We start from the raw sequence: 24,357 nt of genomic DNA on the forward strand, positions 1-24,357 counted from the left end.
TTGTATCCTTACAATTTATACTGACTGTTTCCTTATACGATTTGATTGTTGATTGTACCCTATGACTATCATTAAGTGTTGTATGTTATGATTCTTGATTCTTAACGAATGTATCTTTTCTTTATGTATACTGAGAGCATTTGCACCAAGACAAATTCCTTGTGTGTCCAATCACACTTGGCCACTAAATCTATTCTATTCTATTCTATTCTATTCTATTCTATTCTATTCTATTCTATTCTATTCTATCACTTCACTTAATGAGCTGATGTTTGTAAGTACTGTAACAATGATTTTGTTGATGTAATCCTAAAATAAGGAGAGAGCAACCATTTCTTGGTTCCTCTCCTCACAAGGCAAACATCAATCTTGCAAGCCTGAAAGTGCATTTCTTCCTCACTTTTACAATCCAAGAAACTTAAGAGAGTTCCTTCTGAGACAACTTTCTCTCATTCGACTACTGCTTAGTCTGTGGAATTTGATCTTGTCTCTCAAAGTCATTTGTGCTTATCCTGGGGGAACTGGTAGTTCCGGAGATGGTTTGGCCCCGGCCACCCACACCCTTGCACTAACCCATCCTATATTTCCTTTGTTTGAAGCCCAGCTGATCAGCACTGCAGCACAGATTGCCACACCTCAGCTGTTTTTACTCACTTGCTATTTTCAAATGTAACATGTGCATGCTCTCACGGAACCGGTTGTTACACTGGTTGAATCCTACCACTGTCCTTCCTGCTCCTGAGATTAGATTGAGCTGGTCCCTGTTAGTCTTTTATAAGGCCTCAGAAATTTGGTTTTGTGCCCGAAATGGGCAACTATATAAATTGAATAAATACATTTCATACATTCAATATTTATTCAATATATGTAAACAATTCTCTAATTGTTCAACAGAATGTTCATGTTCACCTTGTTGTCTATGTTGGCCCTGACTACAAATATATTGCAAAGGAGCAAATAATGATTTTGCACATTAGTAACATTGATTGTAGATCAAAGCCCAATAACAAACATTTATGAGCCCGGCTGGAGCAGTGGTTAGAGTGCAGTATTGCAGCCTAACCCTGCCCACAGCCAAGAGTTCAATCCCAATGGGCTCAAGGTTAACACAGCCGTCCATTCTTCTGAGATTGGTAAAATGAGGACCCACATTTTTGGGGGCAATATGTTTATGTTGTAAGCCACCCAGAGAATGCTGCAAAGCACTACAAGGTGCTATATATACAAATCTATTGCTATTGCTATTTTACAAAGAATTTAATTATAAGTTGTAGCTGAGATATTTTGGAGACTAAGGAAAACTTTCTAGGCAATAAAACATCTCTTAAAAACTATTCAGTGTCAATCTACTATATTTCTCAATTGTTCTGAACCATAGTTATAATTTTAATTCAACACTATTGGCTTTTGTATTTTTTTAAAAAATTGCTGTTAATTGCTTGAAGATAAATGAAAAAAACATCATTACCACATCTACGATATGGACAACATTTTTCGGGACTCCAAACTTCTATCAAGGACATTCCCAACATACATTTAAATTCAGGACAACGAAAGATTTCACAGACTGCAAGTTAAAAATAGAAGACAGATGTGGTTTTATCCTCATATTCTTAAAGTGGAAGAATTTTATTTGAATGAAAAATAGTCAAGGTGATACTTATTAAATCACACATAAATAAAAATGTTGTGTGTTTAACTTCTCAGTATTAACTATTTACTGCTGTACATCTTAATGTATATAGATAAAAACTGATAAACAATATGCATGAATACATTAACCTTCTATCTTTCTTGCATAATTACTTTGACAATAAATGGAGATTAATAAAAAGTTTAATTTATGACAATTTTATAGCTCAGAACAATCACTGCAGAATTATTAAGATAACCTTGGAGAACAAACTCACCACACTGATAATCAGGGCAACATCTGTCAGTGGTATTGCCATCCACAGTGAGCCTTTCTCCTTCTTGACACAGGGGAATTTGATCAGAACAAATGCCACAGGCTAAAAGAGAAAAATATAATTTATCTGAAAAATAAGGTCAGCTATTTTTTATTATTCTGTTTTCTATAATTGCATATAGTTTTCTGAACATTTTATTTCCTTTTAACCTTTTAGTCTACAATCAATGAAAACAGAATTTTCTTTTTAATGTGTCCAGTGTGCTCACAGTAAAAAAATGACAATAAAGCTTTTTTATCATATCTATTATACAATTTGTATACTGGTGGATACAAATTTTACTACAAGAAGGAGGGAGGCACAAGCTCTTATTCAGTTACTGTAAGCTTTCATTGCACTATTACAGTATGTTGGCATTATACACACTACCTTTTCACGATATCATTTTTAGGCAATTGTTCACAAGTGAGAAATTTCAGCAGGTAGACATTACTTCAGGATTGATCACTGAAGTAATACAATATGTATACATGATTGAAACTCCCATTTTTGCAATTCTTAAAGTCGAAGATAATGATCTTTTTTTCTTCTTCTTCTCCTCCTCCTCTTCCTTCTACTTTTAAAAAAATCTCACCTTTATTTTCATTACTAACTAGGTCTCAAATCACTTCCCACAAAAGAAATTTAAAATGGCCCGGAATCACCAAATGTTTCTTAGAAGCGATATAGATACAGGACAGTGGTGGGATTCAAAATTTTTTACTACCAGTTCTGTGGATGTGGCTTGGTGGGCATGGCAGGGGAAGGATACTGTGAAATCTCCAGACTTTGCCAGTTCTCCAAACTACTCAAAATTTCCACTACCGGTTCTCCAGAACTGGTCAGAACCTGCTGAATACCACCTCTGATACAGGAATGTATGATGTAAGGCATGAAACAGCAGGTATTATTAATCTAAGACACTATTATATCTTTGAGGGATCAATGTGTAAGTAAAAATTAAATCTGACATACAGCAAATATAAGAGAAGCAGCAGGTCCCTTCCACATGGGCAGCAACCAGAGTTTGATCTGATCGACAATGGGGAATTTGTTCCATAGACTTACATTTTTCTGGATCACATTCTGAAATAAGCAGAGCATAAACAAGGCAAATAAAGTAAAATAAAACTTGAACAAGTGTTCATTTGTATTACTGTACTATTATTAATTTCCAGAAGAATATCTACTACATGTAGTCCTTGACTTACAACAGTTCATTTAGTGACTGTTCGAAATTACAATGGCACTGAAAAAAGTGACTTATGATCACTTTTCACATCCATGACCACTGCAGCATCCCCATAGTCATGTGGTTTATATTTGGGTGCTTGACAACTGACTCACATTTATGACAGTTGTGGTATCCCGGAGTTGTGTTATTCCCTTATGCGACCTTCTGACAAGAAAAGTCCATGGAGAAACCAGACTCACTTAATAACTGTGTTTCTAATTTAAGAACTGCAGTAATTCACTTAACAAAAAAGTCGTAACATGGGGCAAAGCTCTAACAAGTTTCTCACTTAGCACCGTACATTTTGAGCTCAATTGTGGTCATAAGTTGAGGACTACTTGTACACGCTGGGTTGCCATTTTATTTTTCTTAACAGGCACACCATAAACTGGAGAGGAGGAGAAATAATAATGATGGTGACCACCATCATGGAAAATTATACTCTGTAGCATTACCTCCTTGCCTTTATACTTGTGAGACAGGTAGCTAGAGAATAGCATCCTTTCTTTTCTTAAGGAAATGAAAACAAAAGCTTCCATCTTTTGATTTTAATTCATTATAAATAAGAACAAGTAAAACTTCCTCTTGTACAGACAAAACAATTGTAACTGGATGGAATAAAGCATTGAATTCTGACAAAAATACTAACAGTACAGTATCTCACACTTTAGTCTCCCACTGATACCGATGGGAAAACCAGATGACAGATCTGATGGTCCATATCTGAGTTTAGATAACATATGATGGCTCACAATATTTTAGCTAGACAAAAGGCAATTAAAAATTACCAGAGGCCAATTTCCAAATGACAGGATTCATCAAGCAGACTAGCATACCTTAAAAGAAATGAATCCCACTGCAAATTTCTGGCCTAGAACTTATCCTTTAGGAGAAATTCTGCAAAGAACATCTCTCAGCTTGCTTTTCCAAATAGCTAATCCTGACACTTCCTTGACAGCCATAGTTTCCAATTTTTAATCAAAGTTTTAAGAGAATTTCCCCTTAATTCCTGTTGACTTCCAATGATTTCTGAATTTCAGTTTGGTGAGTTCATTCACCTTCAGCCTCATTGTCAGAATTCCAGCGATCACCTTAATTAAATCAAGAGCCTCAAGCCAAATTTCAAAAAACTTCAAAGGGTTTTATTAGGAGCGACATACTGGCATGATCTGTATGAAGCCAACTCTGAGATATGTAATTTACAATCACCTATGACCTTGTTTCCTCCCACCCCTTTGGGTGTATCTTAATTCAGATTGTCCAACGAAACACATTCATGGGCTAGATGTCAATCATGCTCTCCAATCTCCAATTTTTGGGCCCAAAATACCCGATTGCCTCAGTTACAATCTTCGTGAGATAAGCTTAGAATGTGCTTCATTTTCCATATGCTCCTTCAGGGTCCGCCCCCCAATCTTTCTTTCTTATGGCAACTTGGAAACCAGCATAGAGATGTTTTACAATTGCCACCTAAGATATTTGAGCTCTGATCTCACCCTGGCTCTAAAGCATTCATTCTCTCCACTGAGACTTGTTTACCTAAAAAGCCTTATTCTCGGCTGCCTGAGCCTTCTTTTGGGCTCTGATTTATTTCTTACCAGTAGACCCTCCCAAATAAGGCTGTCCCATGATTCTTCCCATTCATGATTCTTTTCTCTGAAATAGTATAGGATTTCCTGCCTGAGCAGGAAGTTGGACTAGAAGACCTCCAAGGTCCCCTTCCAATTCTGTTATTCTGATATTCTTGCAAATTAGCCCACACAACCATGTGGCTGTTTCCAGTGACTTATTTCTTATATCAGTTGTCTCTCTTCCACGTGTTCATTTCTCCTTAATCTATTCCTTGGGAATTACTTCCTTTCACATCTGTCCTCTTCCTCCCTCCCTCCCTCCCTCTCCCTCTCTCCCTCCCTCTCTCTCTCAAAATGAGTTTTTAAATTCAATACTTACCACATGTATAATTTGGACAGCAGGAATTATCTTGATAATAGGTTACCAGTTTCTCCAAGACTTTGCATTCAGGAACCAGGGTGTCACAAAGGCTCTGATTGCAAGCTTTACCAAGCCAAACAGATCCAAAAAGAATTTACAAAAATACTGCTAAGTATAGCTTTAAAAATGTGCCACATTTTGGCACCCACATTAAATATTGCCACAGAAATATTGACAAGTATACATTTAAAAAACATCAATATTGCCATGCACTATAAAAGATCATGTATCCAGGCAAACAGAAGCAGAATCCAATAGGCTTTGGACTGTTTTTTCATATATACATATAGGCAGGGGTGGGATCTGACCGGTATAACTACCGGTTCAGTGATTTTACATTTTGAGCTGCGCCCGTGTGTATATCATCATCAGCTAGCTGCCTGGACAGCTGAGCAGCGCTGCGTGCAAGTGCACAGTGATTGAAAAAGCACTTTTTTCCTGCTTTTCAACCGTAGCTGTGTTGCGCAAAGCGCTGCAATTGAAAAAGCAGGAAATACAGGTCAGGTAAGAGCCGGGGTAGGTGGGTGGGGCAAAACAGCAGCAGACATAGAATCGGTTCTATGTTTGCTACTCTTCAGAGCTACCGGTTCTTCAGAGATGAACAGAACCGGTAGAATCCCACCCCTGCATATAGGTTTCTCAGAAAACAAGCTGCATAAAAAAGATTCTTTTAATTCTTTTAATTCAGGATAGAAAAAGCAAAGATGGGATATCACCCTTCTAATGTTTTTGTTGTATGTTTGGTTAGATTCCTATCCTATTTTTCTTCAGGGAGGTTAAAGCAGCTTATTTCAATTTAATTGTCAGTGATTACCAGGAAAATGAGTGTGTTTCATCCAATATACTGAACAAAGAGATCATAATTCAGCAGACCAGCCAAGAAATTTTTCATTTTCACTGACTTTAGAATGATTAGGAAAGTAGAACTATAGTAATTTACTGGTGAAGTAATCCAGAATTTCCAGAACTGACATTAATATTTATTTGTTGGATTTATGAGCCTCTTCCTTCAGGAATTCCCTCCTCCAATTTTTCTCCATAGCAACATTTTGAGTGAGTTGGGCTAAGAGAGAGCGGTCCTATGACACCAAGTGATCTTCCATGGCTAAGGATGGACTTGAACCTTGATCTTTGTACCTTAGTCCAACACCTTACTACAACCACACAGATCTGAACAACTTTGCTATTCCCATATCATATATTGCCTATTATTTATTTATATCCTGCTGTTCATATTTTTATAACTCAAGGCAATGAAATATGTAATACTCCTTCCTCTTCCTTTGTTCTCTACAACAACCTGTGGCTATATTATAAATAATTTCACCCCATCATGTTTATGTACTATTTTTCTGCAACACTGTGGCTCACAATAACTGAATTTAGAAAGTATAAATAACAGTCAATGTGCTTCTCCAGATTGTTGTTCAAGCTTTATACTGCCCACACTAGTTTCACTGGTAAAATTTCTTCGACCAAATTGAGAGAACATCATAACTGCAACTTAATCAACCTCAACAGAAGGTTCTTTAGGTAACCTTCTGAAATATAATTTCCTTGTGCAGTATATTTTCTGGGTAATCTTAGCAACTTTAATGGCAATTAAATAGCTATTTTGTCAGGCTGTAAACAATTCCAGATTGTCTCATTGGTTTTCTGTCAATATTCCAATTCATGCATTCTTTATCAACTTTGTTCCTTACTCTTGATGATCTCAGTCTTATAAATGAATAAAAAACAATCTTCAAATTATATTCAATTATATAGAAATCAAGTCACTTGCAACTAGTGTGATTTTTTTTTTAAAAAAAATGCAGTTTAAAGACAAAACATTTGTTCATGTTATTTTTTCTAAAAGAAAGCCATTCAGATACTGGAATATGCAAGAATACTTACTGCAGACTTTCTGAAGACAACAGGACTGATCATCAGGGACAATTAAAGCCACTTCCCCAAAGCGCTGGCATCTGACATCATAATTAACAGAGCAATTGTATTCCACAGCAGTAATGGTATCACTGTCCACACATTTGTGCATGCAGCAATCACTACTGGAAGTTTTCCAAATTTCACCTACTGCATGAGGCACTCCAGAATGATCTGTACAGGCTGAATTGTTTAGAAAAACTACACGCATTAACATTTTTCTAAAAATATTTTTGGCACTGGTTCAGCATTATTAAGTATCTAATGCTTGTGTGAATGCAAAACCCAAAGTTGTTGGGAATCAGGTGGAATGCAAATGTAATAAATAAAAACAATGGCAATCAACAATCTTCTAGAGCAGTGGTCGCTAACCAGTGGGCCAGGGACCACTGGTGGTCTGCAAGAAAATTTTGGTGGTCCGCAGGGAAATGTCACTCCCAAAGCACCTCCCAAAGCAATTAATCTAGGCTGCGCGGGAACACAAGGCTGCGCTGCCCACATGGCCCCGTGGGAACACAAGGCTTGCATTGCTTGCATTGCAAACAACACAAAGTAGTGAGGGGAGAGGGGAAAGGGCGGAGGGGGGGAACTTAAGGGCGGAGGGGGGGAACTTGCCCCACTTGACCCACACGCCTAGCCTAGCCACCTGGCTGCTTCTTTTTTCTTCTGCTTTTGGCTGCATGCAAGGAAAGCAGCAAAAATCTTTCTCTCCCCCAAACTCCACCAGAAATGAGTCTTTGGGACCCTGCAAGGTATCCTGCTCCAAGAGGCTGCACTAGTGTGATAAGTCTCACAAAGACTCATTTCTGGCAGAGTTTGGGGAAGAGAAAGACTTCTGCTGCTTCTGCTGCTTTCCTTGCATGAAGCCAAAAGTCTCTCTCTCCCCCCCTCCCCCTGAGAATGGAGCTGGAGACAGTATCCTGTGATCCCAAATAAAAAATGATGAATCGGTAGGAAAACAGGGTAGGGAATTTTCCTCAGACTTTTTGGGGGATTTTCCCATGGTCTCTGGTCCATGGGATTTAAAATTATGAGTTTGGTGGTCCCTGAGGTCCAAAAGGTTGGCAACCCCGTTCTAGAGTGAACAATGGTAGCAAATAGATATAGGCTTCAATTGCAGCACTACAGATATGGGCAGATAATATGCTTCAACTTCTATACAAACAGTTATAAGTCTAATTCATAAGAAACTGAATCATTAGGATGCTTATCCTGTAATCCCTAGCTTCATCTCTCTGCTTATTGATGTACTATAGTCATTGTTATACTATCTATTGCTACGAATCTTGGTTTGTCTCTAGTATCTATTATAATCCACAAGAGATAAATTTGGAAATATTTTCTGAATATGCAGAATATTTCTAATATCCAAACAGACATTAAAAAAGAGAAACCTCTGTAGACTAAGATATCAAAGACAAGTAAATAAATAAATAAGAAATAGCTTCTCTCTATATAAGCACAATTCACAAACTAAAAATTGCTTCCATTCATGAATAGGCTACTCTAGGAGATGACCAGGCTGAGCCTGCGGATAGAGTCAAAAAGTCATCAGTTTGGAGTCATTCTACTCCCACAAGAGACCTAAGTCCAACCTCCCTTGAAATCTATTGATTCTTATTTAGTGCCTATTTGCCTCAACTGTTAGTAGATCAGATTCCTGTGTATAGTAGTATGTAATAAACCTGAAGTGCTTTAAACTCAACTCCTGTTCCAGACTACTTGCACTAGATAGTTACCTCTATGGATGAACTGAAATCTTTGGCTATTAGGTTACCTGAATTTCATCACAGCTCTCTGATGGATTACATATATCTCATAGGCTGCGGAAGAAGAAAACATTGCACCTACCACATTTCTCTTCCGGGATGCAGAGAGCTGAATGAATTTGATGAAGGACAGTTCCTTCTGCACAGGTGCAGCCCTCAGTGAGCACCAAGCAAGAGTCTGCATCTTCTACAGTGGATTCTGTATTCTGACAAGCGCTTGGAGTAAGGCATGGATATATACAAGCCTTGTAAGTGAATCCTTCTGGACAAGGAAAGGCTAGCAAGGCAAGAAGTATAGTGTTAACATAATGTTGCTATTCATGTGGAAGTCACCAGGTTCTAAAACACATGCATTGGCACTAATAAGCAGTGGTATCATCCCCTTCTCATTAGAAAGTGAAATAAAAAGAGTTTTAGAGCTGCAGAATTGGGAGTGCTCACCATTCATCCCATTAATTTATTTCTCTATTCAAAGCCTCTTTCCCATGGCTAATGTATCTTATCATTATGATATTTCTTTTCATATAGTTTTATTGTTCTGAAAAAACCCCAGTTATTCCAACTGCACTAGCGATACAATCTGTACCCAAAGATTAACAACATTTCAAAAAATGACTGACTTTGGACTTGAACCCAGGCTCTAATATATTTTTCAGTTTCATAGATTACATTGTCTAAACAACTTCCAATAATGTAGCCCTATTGGGGTCAACATATATAGTCTCATAACTAATACTTACAACAGTTACTTGAATTCCTCCATTCTATGCAGATATTAAATTTATTACACATGGCGACATAAGCAGACAGTGCTAAACATGGATCCTGAATATATTCACTGTCTTGGATCCACAAATCACAAAAAGAAGCTGGAGAAACCTTAACACACATAAAAACATATTTGGATTAGTAGCTGACAGAGTTGAAAACCAGCATTAGGAATCTGATGGAAAGGAACAACATCCATCTATCTATCTATCTGTCTGTCTGTCTGTCTGTCTGTCTGTCTGTCTGTCTGTCATAACAGATTATAGAATATAGAATAGATATTCATTCCTGGATTATTGTGAATTATGAATCCCACTTCAAATAGAAATATTCCATTGCATTCAAGTTGTGTCAAGACCACAAAAATATTTTTCCTTCAATAAACATTTCAATGGTCCTACTGCAAGGGTGGACAATGTCTTTTGAGCACAATGCAATCCATAACTAGATTTATCAACAAGCAAAATAATTGAAGTAGAAATCAAAGATAACATACATAAGGATGGCAGCTGCTGAATGTTTGGCTCAACAACATATTTAAGCAAAATGAACAATCCATGGCTGAACAGTTAGCTTCATGGGTTCTTGGTTCTCCAATATATTTCAGTGTTTCTGGCACCAACCAGCTATCTGTGAAGATAACTGAAGCAGCTGCAGTTCTTACAACTGTATTATTAGGTAACATGAGGTCATTTGTTGAAATTCCATCACAGAAACCTGCAAAAGAGACCACTACATTATTTATTTATTTTGCAATGTCTATGACCTACTTCAATCTGAAAGGATTCTAAGCAACATAGAGCATAAAACAAAAGGAAAATTTAGTAATCTTTCCCTCCAATACTAAAGGCCTGAGGAAAATGGCTTAATTTTGCAGTTGCAGTTAATATCTAGAAAGGACCTACAGCCATTTGTACTAGAACAAGTGGTATTTTAATTTGGTAGTTCTCCTACCAAAGTTCAAATAAAACTTTTGTCAGCTTTGGAAGGTAGATCAAACAAGAAACATGACCAGATGAGCTCATTCTATTTTATTGTAAGGTAATTATGCCAAACCAGGACAGTATCAGAAAAAGAAAATAAGCATAGAAAGCAAAGATAAAATTCCAAGATTGGTGTACATAGATATTATTCTACTTATCATGTGGTAAAGGATAATAGAACTGGCCTCAATCTAATTATCACACCTTGAAAAAGCTTCTGGATTGATTTAACTAAACTCATCCAATTCATGTGTAAAATCTTCAGTCTATAGCAGTAGCCAATCTCCACGCTCAGATAACTACAACACCTAGCAGGCCTTGGTTATTCTCAAAAATCAAAATGAAGTTGGAATTGATTAGTGTTTAGTAAGAGATAATCAAGAAGCATTGGAACTCTATGATAGATTTTGAACAGAATGGCAATCACATCTGTGAAGAAAACAAGGACATGTCCATGAATTCACAGGAGGGATTTTGACTAAGACTATAATGTAAAGTATAATGAATGGCCATTATTTGGGGCTGTTGCAAATCAATTTTGGAAAGGATTATTAAGCAACCCATTTTTTTAAGACTGGAGCGGGGAGCAGTCTTTCAAACCTTGAAATCTTAATATGGTCTTGAGAATTGAGTTTAACTCTTGGTAACTTTTCCTTGCACATTTCTTGAAGTGGTTTGCCATTTTTTTCTTCCAGGTTTTTCGGTCTGATTGACTCCGCAAAAGGCTCCCCCTCACTGGGCCAGCTCTGATTAAAGGCTAAGTCCAGCTATAATGATTATTCACCACTGGCTGGGTTTATGATATTGTAAAGCCAAACATACAGATTGGTACCATTATCATACATTATTAGAAAGGAATGTATGCTTAATCACATGGTATTCCATCAGGCTAAAAGAGGCCCACTATTTAACAATGTATAGGTATGGTTAACAAGTTGTAGGCATTTTGTTTAATGATACAGATTGTTTCTACATTTAATTTCAATAGCTATATATTCATCTTTACCCTCTTCTCAATAGCAGAAATAACTCAGATTTCCATTAGTACTTTTTCTGATTTAGGATTACTGAGGGGGGAGATTACATCATCTGATTTAAATTCAACTCATATTGAACAATTGTACATTTATGCACCATTTTCTTCAGCATATTAGCAGAGGGCAGGCTACCCATCTTTCAAATATCTTATTTAACTTTATGGAAAGCATGTTTTGCTTTTCGTGTTCTCTTTATTTTCACATTACTTCAACCTCCATACTTCTATTTCATAAACTCTAAATGCAGAAGCAAGTTTTCATCCATCCATAGCTGTCTGCAATATGATCTCAAAAGAATTAAAAGTTGTACTGCAGATAGTTTGGTTGGCAATTTTAGCGCTTTTATTTATTTTATTTTATTGAAAATTAGCCTCATTTCAACTACAAATAGTTTTGGTGAGCAATTGGTATCATTTTCTACTTTCTCACAGAATTACTGTTCAAGTTGCAATATAATTTATAAACAAACAAATGTGGTATTTCCTCTTTAACAAAAATGTGTGCTGAGTGGATGCATATATAAAGGTATAAAGTTAAGCATAACAAAATAAATCTTACTAAAGTTAGCTTACCACACAATCCCATTGTTTTTTTATCACTGGTTGCATTATATTCAATTATCATCATCCCAGTATTATGAAACCACTGAATTTTAGTATTTGTTGGGGTTTTAATAAGATACATAAAGCCAGTGTCCTCAATTTTAAAACCATACTTTTTAACAGTAGGCCAAGCATATTTTGAATTGACCACTATCTAGAAAAGAGATATATAAACAAAAATTTAGGCAATGTTTAAGATTAGAGTTTGCATTTTGTCATAATAATACTTTCAACAAGTATTTCTCCTTTTCTATAAAAGCAAATCTTTTAATCAAATAAATTCTAATGGATCTTCCAATGAAAATCTGTACAACTTGCATATTAAATTATTAAACCCCCAATAAGGTAGCAAATCTTGGGAGGAAGTAATCAAAATGTAGGCAGCATTTAGAGTAGAAAATTATGACTCAAGTTATGTGGGTATAATTTAATGCCATCAGGACAATGGCTAACTTTTTCTTTTTAAGCCAGTGACAAATTAAATTCTATAAGAACGATAATATGATTTGATTGAAGTACAGAAGGGAAATAGAGGATATAATACAAGATAATTCAAAATATATTCCAACTGGGGAAAACCAACAAAGCTAGATATCTGGATGTTATTCTATTTTTGAATTTTACCCTTTTTTCCCAAAATTCTAAAATACTGAGGCTGATATTTTTTTTGCCAGTACACCGGCAAGTAAGTGTACATCTACATCTATTTCTGATGTAGCTCCACAGCAGAAACTAAAATTAACCAGATTTTCCAAAAAATTCTGGATGGCTAAAGTGGAAAACAAACAAAAGACCTTTCTCTGTTAATAGCACTAAATTTTAACAAGTTTAAGTGTCCCTACTAGCTTCAAGGCTGGGTCATTGTCTTTTCATATTAACCTACAGTTGCAATTATGTGGTAATAAACATTTATCATATATTTTGTTTATTCAGCCTTATAAAACTGGTAAAAAAGAGGACGAAAAATATTCCAACACTAACTGCAAAGTAGATATACTGAGAATTCTTATGCATGAATTCTGAGAAATATAGTTCCACTAAATACATTTAAGATTTCTTTTAAATAAGCACATAAAGGACAGCAGATGTAACATGTCATTACTGCTTACAAGGTTCTTATTTCTTACTTATTTAGCTGTATGTTCTAGAAATAATTAATTAATCAAGTAAGTTTGGTTTAGTGGTTAGGGCACCAAGCTAGAAAGCAGGAGAACATCAGTTCAAGTCGAGCCTTAGCTGTAAAAGCCTGCTGGGTGACCTTGGGCCAGTTACTCTCTCTCAGCCCAACCCACCTCACAGGGTTGATGTTGTGGGGAAAATAAGAAGAGGAAGGTATACTGAATATATTCACTGCCTTGTACTTTTAAGTTATTTGTAAAAATAATAAAGGCAGGATACGAATAAATAAAAATAGTAATAATTAGCAAAATTATTCTTAATTAAAAATATCAATAACATTGATAGACAATAATTAATATTAGTTATTTAAGTTACAGCCTTCATTTGGAAATTGGAGTTTGAAATTCTAAAAATTGCTTTTTAGAATCATAAGCATGACCTGAACACTGACATTAAAAAGACCATACAAATTTTAGAAGACTTGGTTACTACAAATGACATGCTGAAATCTACTAGGCAAAAAAAAAAAAAAATAGTGCTGAAAGAATTTAGTTTAACTTTTATTTCAAATGATATCAATTCAATTCAATCAGTTAATGTGCTTAACAGTTTCCCCTTACAGTTAGATTTTAAATCACAAATATCTCTAGGAACTCTGCTCATTTCTTCCAGAGGTTACGGTGGTCCCAAACTTCAATTTATGCCACCTAACATAAACCATAAAATAAAAAATTATGACTTAGAATTTTAATAAATCATTTTTTCCTCAGGACCATTACTAAATAACAGAAGAAGTAAAGTTTACCTTTCTACTTAATCGGTCAATGATAATCTGGTTAGACAGATATGTTAAATTCAGCATTGCCAGACTTAACTTAGAATAGGTTAAGATCCCCTAAATAAAACAACAACAAAAAAGAATTTATTCACAAAGAATTACAAAGTGGTTTCCATGTCTCATAAAATTAAACTGTGATAAAAAATATTCCTCTCCCATGTAAGCCCCAATTTCAACTCCAGCCTATATTCAACTGCCTTAATATTTAAGAGAAAATGTTTTAAAAGGTCTGAATGTTTAAAAATATCTGAAAATATCTGAAAAGGATTATTCAAACATCAACTCCCCACAAAAGCAAAATTAATGATATTCTAGCCTCAAAGTTTCTATTGGATCAGAAGTCTATTTGTGCACATTCTATAAATACAAAATAATAAACAAGATTTAGTACCATGTTGGTATTTCTGTTGTCAACAACATGAATGCTTATAATTTCATCTTGTGTTTGGCTGATTATATAAGATGCTTCTTTAAATAAAGCCACATGATGTCCATCAAAGGTGATAAAGCTCAGATCAGAGAAGAAAGTGCATCGACCTATCAAACAGAATGTGAACTATAGTTTAATTTTTTTTACAAAACAGGCAGATGGTTGCTGGCAAATGGAAATTAATTGTGTTGTTAAATTAGATAAAAAATATGTAACAGAGTAAATAATTCTTGAAAATCTGACAAGTAATTTCCTAACAAATAGGTTTGTGCTTCAAAAGAATCCTAATTGATACAAAGTCTTAAAAAATGAGAAATTCCACTATTTCCTAGCTTAAAACATTATTTTGTCACCATACCATGTTTTACTTGAGATCAAAGTAAGTTGAATTCAGGACTGCTTTTCCTGAAATGTTTGGCATTTATTTCTATTTCCCCCTTTCACATTTGATGCTACTCCAGAAATTTCTACAATCCTTATCAAAATCTTAGGGCCACAAGATGCTATAGATGGCAGAAGGATTCAGTGAAAAACATAGCTAGTTTCTTTGAATGGAACTATTCTCAGAACTGGAATTGGAAACTCTCAATCCATTAAAAATATCTATATAACAGGTATTCTCCTCAACATCATATTAATCCCTCTTCACTAAGTTCTATTCCACTGCATATTGTGCAGTTCCCAATATTTTTCTGGTTGAACTGCTACTGTTTTGTATGTAAGGCAGGAATAATTTCTATCATCTGTTCCTTCCATACCTACTCTGAAGTTCAAGGTTTCATCAGCTTAATGCAGTTTTAAAATAAACACTATATGACTAATAACTCACATGCACATTCCCATTTGGGGCAGCATTTGTCGCCATTAATCTGAACAGCAAATCCAAGAATTCCACAGCTGGGTTGTGTTGCACTGTATGGGCAGTACTGTGATTGGTTAACTTGAATTAATTGTCCATCTAAGCAAATATGTTTTATGCAGTCATTTTCTGTGACAGGCTAAGGCATATTTAGAAAAGATTGGTTACAACTCTGAACAAAACAAAAGCAACGAGAACATATTTTCAAGAAATCAACATAGTAGAACTCAGGAGCCTTATTATCCAAGATCTCTCGAGTATTCAGGAATATTTTTTTTATTAAGGCTGAATTTTGAAATAACAGCCATGAAAAATGTTCAATGTTTAGTTTAACATTAATAGTATGCAAATCATAAGATTACAAAATGAAGCTAGTTATTAAAATTAAAAAAATTAATAGCACACACACAAATACTTTCCCCCAAACAATTATAGTGAGTAGTTCAAAAGCCCAGAAAATGTTCTTAATAATATTTAACCCAGGAGCAGAATTATCAAGAGAATGGTTCAAGAAAATGCTTCCAGATCCTGTCAGAATGCTAGTAGGTACATACATAATCTAGGCATGGACTTTTACCACAATACATTGTAAGAAATTTGTCACTAAAAATCTAGAAAGACTTCTTTGCATCACTAGTTATGTTTCAATGACTGTGACATATGAGGTTTTCAGAGAAGTGCAGAATCAGGATAAATATGTGAAAACCACAATTATTATTTTTATTGATGTATTTATTTATTAAGCTTGGATGCTCTCTGACTTTCAACCACTCTGGATGGCTATGTTTATAGATAATAATAGAGGTAAGAAGCCATATCTTAATTTATATCATACGTTCATGATCTCTAAGTTAAAACACACACACACACACACACACACACACACACACACACACAAAACTCTCTCCTTTCATATGCTTGGATAAAGATCAATTAATTATGTTACTCACTATACATGTCGGCTGAGTTGCTATCTCTCCAGGTGATATGAAAACTGATGCTGAAGTACCTGACATAGTTTCAGCAGAAGTAAAATTTGCAGCGTATACTGTGCCAGAATCATATACTGGTTTGGTTGATAAATAGGTAGAAGCTGTTGTAGCATTTGGATGAATTGGTAGTATTGACAAAGAGCTTGCTGATGCTGCTGTTGCCTCCTTCACAAATGGGGATTTTGATATTGCAGTTTCATTAATGGAACTAAGTGGAGCAGGGAATGTTGGTGAATGTTTGCTAATTGAAGGTGATGGAGTAAGTTTTGTACCCAATATTTCTCCATCACTTTCTAGTATTTTGGAAGGTATGCTCTTTGTTTCTGAAATATCAGAAGGAGCTGGAAATAAAGATGTGATAGATTCTTTCGCTCCTGCTGTTTTTTCTAATGATTTTGTGACACTCTTGGTTGTGAGACCGCTTAGTCCTATGGGTGCTGAACTAGAAGAAATAGTGGAAAGTGGCATTTGTTTAGATAATGTTATCTTCTCTGTAGCGCTAGTCTTCACCGACGTGAAAGCTGTCAATACAGGTGATACTAATACTCTTTCTTGTGAATCTGTTTGACTCACAATTGAAGTTTCTGGTGCTTCCAATATAAATAGTGATGGTGAAGTTGATTTTGACACATGAAACAAAGTGCTGGATTCTACAGATGACTGAGAAGGACTTAATGCTTGCTTTGTGGTGAGGAAAAAGGTCTTGGGTTTTTCAGTAAGAAAGGACTCTAATATTTGCTGGCTTGTTTCTTTATCACTTACAAGTGGGATTTGGGGTGAAAATAAAGAAGTGAGTGAAGAAACTGAAGGAGTAACAAATGGATGTGAAGTACTTTGGAAGACAGAAGGCACTGCTACTTTGACTGACTCTGTTGAACTGAAAGTACTTTGGGGATAAATTTTTGTCTGTTCAACAACTGGAAACTGATACGCCGTAGAAGTTCCTTTTGTAGTTAAATAAGCTTTAGAGGCCAGTAAAGAATCATGCTTCCCTGGTGTTTGTGTTATAAGATATGGAGGAACAGATTTGTCTTTTACATGGGTAGAAATGCTTTCAGTTGGAGATGTACCAACAAAGGAAGTGGCAATCTTAGAAGTTACCGATGATTTTGTTGTCTCAACTGACGGTTTTACAGTGGTTGGTACTACAGTTATCTTTTGTGTTGAAGTAAATGAAGATGTTTTGTTCACTAGAGAGATTATGGGAGGAAATGTTGTTACAGAAAATGTAGTTGAAGAAAACAAGGTTGATATTTCTTTGGTTGATGCCACTTCAGTTGGTGACCAGCTGCTAAGTTTAGTAAATGGAGATAAAGTAACTCTAGATTCTTTCACTGTCAATTCTGGAGTTGACCTTAAAGCTATTGTGCTTGGTGAAACCATCCGGAAGGTGGTCTTTGAAGTAGTTGGATGAATAGTAGAAGCCACAGGAACCTGAATTTCAGGTGATGAAGGAACAAGGTCAGAGTCTATCTTTGACATTGTAACTGTAGAAAGGGATATTGGAAGATGAGCAGTGGATGGTTTTCTTGTATATAAACTGGTAGTTTTTTCTGATTCTCTTTTACTAAGATATTCTGTTGCTTTGTCTGTATCAGTAACAGCATGCTGAATAAATGGATATCCAATTGTTGCAACTGATTCTACCTTTTTAGTGACCAATGGACCTGGGACAACAGTGGCTATGACTTCTTCTATTAATGCAGATTCTGTTTTTGATTTTGTTATACCAGCAGAATCTGGAACAGTTGCCTTTGTAGTTTTCAGGAGCAAAGGTATTTTGTGTTCTGTAAATATTTTCTGGGAGATTGGAATTGATAATTCAGATGAAGTTGAGGTTTTAGAGGTTACTATTGCAGACAAAGGTGTAACTTTATAAGATGAAGCAGTTACAGGCTTTGTCATGTTTGGCTGTACGAACAGTGACTGCTCTGTTTGTAAATGTTTTTTGGAAACTATTGTAGTGGGGGAAGATATATCAGTTTTTCTAGGAAGTTCAGAAGTAAAAACTTGAGGTTTTGAGATTATAGGTGTGTACAAAGAAAAATATGAACTTGTTTGATATGTAATATTTGATGTTGTTTGGAGTATTTCCTTTTTAATAGTAGAAGCAAAAACACTTGGATGTGTCAAGAACGTGTGGGGAAGCTGTGTTGGTATTGGAGTTATTGGAATAATAGTACTTTTAAGTTGTTCTTTGATTAAAGCAACAGTGGTCTTTGATGTTTCTGAAGAACCTGGCTCTAGAACTGGTTTTGTGGCTACTAAAGTAGTAAATAAAGGAACAAATGAAGTTTTACTACCACTGGTGATTTTTAGAGTTGGTTGAGTTACTCCTGGCTTAGTTCTGCTTGGAGTTGTTTGCCTTGTTGTTGGCAAACGGGAAGATATTTTCGAAGATGGCAATGTTGCTTTGGTAAAAAACTGACTAGTACGCTCTGTTTTTGATGTTACTATAGATGAAGTTTGGCTTTCTGTAATGTTTTGAAGTTTTCTTTCTATGTCCTCTGTAGGGAAACTCTGAACACCTATCTCTTTTATTTTTGAAACTAATTTAGATGTGTCTAATGATTTATCTTCTGTAATACTTGATGGAGTCACAATGGAGGTCGGAGTAGCTGCTAATTTACTTTCTGCTTCAGTGATTGTAGATGTTGAGGGGATTGAAAAGCTTGTCATACTGCTTGTCCGCAAAGTATCCAAAGTAACTACATCAGTTGTTGATGAAGGAACTACAGATAGGGGACTAAAATCAGTTACAAGGTGTGAAAATCCTGGCAATACACTTGTATCAAAAGCTGACTGAACTGAAAGAGCTGATGTAGCTAAAGTAATATTTGGCAAAGAAAATGTTGAAAGTTTAGCTTTTTCAGTGGTTGAACTGAATTGCTGTTTGGATGCAGGTGTTGTTTCTCTAAGTTTTGATGCTGGGGTCACAGAAAAGGCTATTTCTTTACTCAGAACTGCTGCAGAAGATTGAAGAGCCCCAAAAGCTGTATGTGTCTTTAAAGTGGATGGTAGGATTTGAACTTCAGTTGTTGGTTCAATGCCTAAAGACAAAAAACAGATGACTAGTACATGAGACATGTTTAATTCAATACTAGACAGAATTAAATCCAACAGAATTAAAAGTGTGGAATAGCATAATTTTAATAAATTGTTATTAATTCCTAACATGTCTATTCTTGAGATAAATTTTTAAAGGATTAAATTTTAACATTTCAAAATATGCTTTGACTTCATAAATATAATTCAACTAATCCCTTACTGATAATGTCATATCTTTTTGCAGTGTCTTATTGCCAAAACCTCTTTTTCCTTAGCAATTGTAAATCCAAATGTAGCTATTCCATACAGTATATATCTATTTTTAAATTCTGTATGTAGGAAGAAGCTTCCAGGAATCAGCCTTCTCACAGAATAAGGACTTAGATTTAAGGTCCTTGGACATGAAAGTGACTTGAAGAGATTACTTTCTGAAAAGAGCAGAGAACATGTTCTTTTAAGAAAACGCCATGGATATATATTTTTCCAGATGCTGCGATGTGATTCATAAAACTATTCACTCCAGTTAGTATAGTAGGGGAAACTGCAACAGTCAAGCAGTAATGTGAGGGAACTTCAAATGGCTAAAATGTTGAACCTTTGTGCAAGATATTGGGAAGATGTAACTTTATAACTATCTTGGGTTACTAAACTGAAACCTGAAATAATAGCTATAATTTTGAATCAATATTACATTATACGTACAGTCTTCAAAATAAACACATCTTTGAGTGAGTTCATCCAGCACCAAATTCAAAGGACACATAGGAACACATCCTTCCACTCTAAAACAAGATGAATAATAATTAACTCTTCATACAGCAAAATGTATCGTAGAAACAGGTACTGAATAATGTTCCTAGAGAATGATCAACGAAGTACGAAGTATGGGTATATATATGTATTCTTAATGAGGTTTTTTCATCACAGAAGTCAACTTTAATTTTAAAATAACTGAAGATACCAGAAGCTTAACTGCTTCCTCTTCTTTTTTCCTCTTTTAACTAGTATTGTGACCAAGCTAAATTACTTTTCTACTATGCTGAGCTAATGGGGCTTGTTTTCCAAACTTTTAGGACAACTGCTCTTTTTAACTTTACTCCCTCCGTGGTTCCAAAAAGTACCATATCAACAATAAAATTTTGTCAAAAAGCACGAATGAAATTTTAATCCAGCAGCTCCTAAACATTTTATATAAAATCCAGGGTACACATACTCTATAGGGTATAATAAAAAATTGTTTTAATTACACTACTGTATGTTGCACTTGAAAAAAAAATCCAGTCAGTTCTTCATTTCAGCCCTCCAGCTGTGTGCCTAGATTAAATGGCAGGTTACCCAGAACTGAAGTGAATTTTTAGCGGGTCATTTTAAATCCACATGATGGAAGGCCATCATCAGCAAATTATTTATACAGAGGTAGAGCAGAGATCCCCAACTCCTGGGCTGCAGCCCATTTCTAATTGAGCCACGAAAACAGCGGGTGAACGAACATACACGCACAACTCCACTTGCATGAGCAGTGGGTGAGTGTGCACGCAGCTCCATTTGTGCAAGCAATGAATGCACATGCCCGCAACTCATGAAAATGTAGCTGTGCTTGCTCACCTGCCACTCATGCGGAACCATTCCTTCTCTCCCCTGTCAATCTGCAAAGTGGGAACGGTTGGGAATCGCTGTGCTAGAGCATGAATTCAGAAAAAAAGCTAAAGGTGTTACCAAATGGAAGAGGTGGAATATAAGACTTTCCGAATGATTTACTGACTCTTAAAAAATGCCAAAAATCTACTCCAGCAGGTTCCCGGCATACACATCTCCATGCCAAATTCTCTAAAGCTCAGTGGTGGTATTCGATTGGTTCGGCTCAGTTCTGCTGAGCCAGTAGCGACAATGAGCAGCGGAGACCAAACTGGTTCTCTCTACCACTCTGCTGTTGGGCCCACCTGGGCTACCATACTCACCTTTATCCTCTGAATTTGAAGCGCAGCTGCTTTGCGCGGCACAGCAGAGTCCTGTGCGGCATCTGCTGAAGTGACCGGGAGAGTGCAGGCTTGCAGGAGGTGAATTAGAACACCTCTGAGCCTGCGCAGAGTGCACATTTGGCACATGTACTCATGCAAAGTATGTGCATGCGTGCAAAGAGTGCCCACCAAGCCATGCCCATCGAACTGGTGGTAAAAGTATCTGAATCCCACCACTGCTAAAGCTGATTTCAGTCCTCTGTCCTTGGTACACTTAAATGGCAACTTCTGCAAGGCTCCCCATTCCACAGAAGTTCTGTCTTTCTTTTGATTGTATAGGTAGTCCTCAACTTAAAACAGTTCATTTAGTGACCATTCAAAGTTACAATGGCACCAGAAAAAGTGACTTATGACCATTTTCCACACTTACAACCACTGCAGCATCCCTAAGGTCATGTGATCAAAATGCGGATGCTTGGCAACTGATCACATTTAGTATGGTTGTAGTGTTTCAAGATCACATGACTACCTTTTGTGACCTTCTGACAAGCAAAGTCAGCGGGGAAGGCAGATTCATTTAACAACCATGTTGCTAACTTAACAACTGCAGTGTTTCAGTTAACAACTGTGGCATGAAAAGTCATCAAATGGGGCAAAATTCATTTAACAAATGTTTCACTTAGCCACAAAAAATTTAGTCGTAAGTCAAGGATTACCTGTATTCTGGTCTAAAATCATACTAAAGTCAGAGGAGGATATTATCTATGAAATATCCCTAAGGTAGGGTAAAATATTAATACAGACACATTAATATTTTGGCAGACACTACAGCAGGGGTGTCAAAATCAATTTCACTGAGGGCCACATCAGTGTGTTTGACCTCAGGGGGTGCAGGTGGGCATGGCCAGGGTGGGCGTGGCCAGCTTGACTCCACTTATGTCGGAGGCACCTGTGGTGGCCCAAGCGCTCTTCTAGTGAAAAACGAGCTCTGTTTTCGCTGGCAGAGAATTGCAGGAGGCAGAAAGTGGAGCTCGGGAGGGCCGGGCATGGCCCTTCTGAGCTCCATTTTTTCTGGCAGAAGCACTGTGGGCCAGTCCTTCACTGTTTCCAGGGAGGCCCTGTGGGTCAGATCTAAGCACCCCATGGGCCGGATCAGGCCCCTGGGCCTTGAGTTTGACACCCCTGCACTACAGCAACTTTATGCCATTGCTTTATGCAAGCTGTGATGTTCTTCAAATTAGCAGTATATTGTATTTATCTTAATCTCAATTTTGTTTTTCAAATGCAGGCTAATATTATATGTCTCTTTTATTCTCTACTGTAGACTCAGCCACAATGCCTTCTGGTTTAAACAGAAGCAGTAGTGGACAGGTGCTACATGTTGTTCTTAGCCTAGTGCATTGTTTTCCATGTTTTAAGGATAAACAACAATAACAAAGTCCTCAAGTATGTAGAAACTGCTACATTTTTCACAGAGTCTATATTTTGCTCCTAAACTGATAGGGAATGTATAATTTCTTTTTTAGAGACAGTGCTATTATTTAAATGATAAGTATACTTACTTTGGAACAGTCTGACAATGTTTTGCCAAAGGATCTTTGCATGTCTTGAAACAAGGACTTGAACAAGCATCATAGCGCCATTCACAGGTTGAACGGGATAAAAATTTAAATTTGCTATCTACAAATAAAAATTCATTTGTATGAATATCATGTTTAGGCATGCACACGCACTCATATGTTCTAGTTCATAAATACAGAACCCTCTTTCAGCCACCTCCATTTTTAGCAACCCGCATTACTAAAAAAAAATTAAATTTATTTTTAATTTTAATTATGAGAATACAACACAATACATCCCACTTATCCTTGTTATACATATATACATTTTACATCATCATTTGTAATCTCCTTATTTAATATATTAATTACTAATTAATCTAATCATAACGACTAATATTTTGACCTTGTCTTCCACTATATAACCATTTATAAAATTTATTCCATCTTTTGTAATATTTAGACTCTCCTTTGTCTTTTATTTATAAATTTATCCTATCTGATTCTGCACATGCCATAATTTTTCTTATTATTTCTGTTTCTGAAAGTATGATTTCATTTTTTCAATACTGTGCATATAATATTCTAGCTGCCGTCAATACATGTACTATTAGCTACATTATTTCCCTTCTTAAATTTTCCTGACATTATTCCAAAAAGAAAAAATTCCAATTTAAATGGAATACACTCTCCCACCATTTGTTCTATCCGTTGTTCTGCATTGCTAAATTTTATTGCCAACGGAGGTAGCCTCATGCAAATTGCAACCCACAGTCCACTTTTTCTTCAATGCATACAATGGATGCAGTGCTCTTTAAGAATTTGATCCAGCAACAGGATTAAACAGAACTACATTTCTATCTGAAAATATAATTCTAGTGACCAAACTGAATGAGAAAAAATATATTTTAAAAGTATAGGACTAATAACATAAAAAACGTACTGGATCACATTATAAATCTTTTCTCCAGCATTTCAGTAAAGATTAACAGAAAAAGATACTCTCCAATTTTCTTTCATTTTTTTTTCTTTTACTTCCCTTCTCCACAAAAGTCAGACTGACTGGAGTTTTGTTGTTGTTGTTGTTACTTTTTCAAGCTACTAAAAGCCCTATTTTATTCAAAATTAGATCACTATTGCTTTGAAAAAAGAATTACTGTTTTTTTAAAAAAAGCAAGACTTGTGATTCAGTTTTGCCATAGTTGCCAATTTTAAAATAAAAATAAAATGTTTTGCTATTTTACTGCCTTTAAAAAAAATGATTTTAGTATTTTGTAAATTAATTAAATGAAAA

At 35.9% G+C, this 24,357-nt stretch overlaps 1 protein-coding gene across 1 annotated transcript in view; it reads right to left on the reverse strand.

Annotated features, from left to right (window-relative positions):
* The window catches only part of OTOG (otogelin), a 108,592-nt gene that overhangs the window by 12,940 nt on the left and 71,295 nt on the right, over positions 1-24,357 (reverse strand). Inside the window, exons 33-47 of the mRNA XM_026706431.2 lie at positions 23,067-23,184; positions 20,249-20,328; positions 16,457-19,548; positions 15,477-15,645; positions 14,609-14,754; positions 14,185-14,274; positions 12,231-12,414; positions 10,135-10,355; positions 9,611-9,749; positions 8,953-9,147; positions 7,072-7,284; positions 5,134-5,238; positions 2,925-3,035; positions 1,911-2,012; positions 1,469-1,567 (exon numbers count right to left, since the gene is read on the reverse strand). Coding sequence (XP_026562216.2) covers positions 1,469-1,567; positions 1,911-2,012; positions 2,925-3,035; positions 5,134-5,238; positions 7,072-7,284; positions 8,953-9,147; positions 9,611-9,749; positions 10,135-10,355; positions 12,231-12,414; positions 14,185-14,274; positions 14,609-14,754; positions 15,477-15,645; positions 16,457-19,548; positions 20,249-20,328; positions 23,067-23,184 — 5,064 coding nt within the window. The remainder of the gene's footprint in view (positions 1-1,468; positions 1,568-1,910; positions 2,013-2,924; positions 3,036-5,133; positions 5,239-7,071; positions 7,285-8,952; positions 9,148-9,610; positions 9,750-10,134; positions 10,356-12,230; positions 12,415-14,184; positions 14,275-14,608; positions 14,755-15,476; positions 15,646-16,456; positions 19,549-20,248; positions 20,329-23,066; positions 23,185-24,357) is intronic.

Source organism: Pseudonaja textilis, chromosome 1 (assembly GCF_049901715.1).
Source record: "Pseudonaja textilis isolate UNSWEBS1 chromosome 1, rPseTex1.2, whole genome shotgun sequence".
Taxonomy (NCBI): domain Eukaryota; kingdom Metazoa; phylum Chordata; class Lepidosauria; order Squamata; family Elapidae; genus Pseudonaja; species Pseudonaja textilis.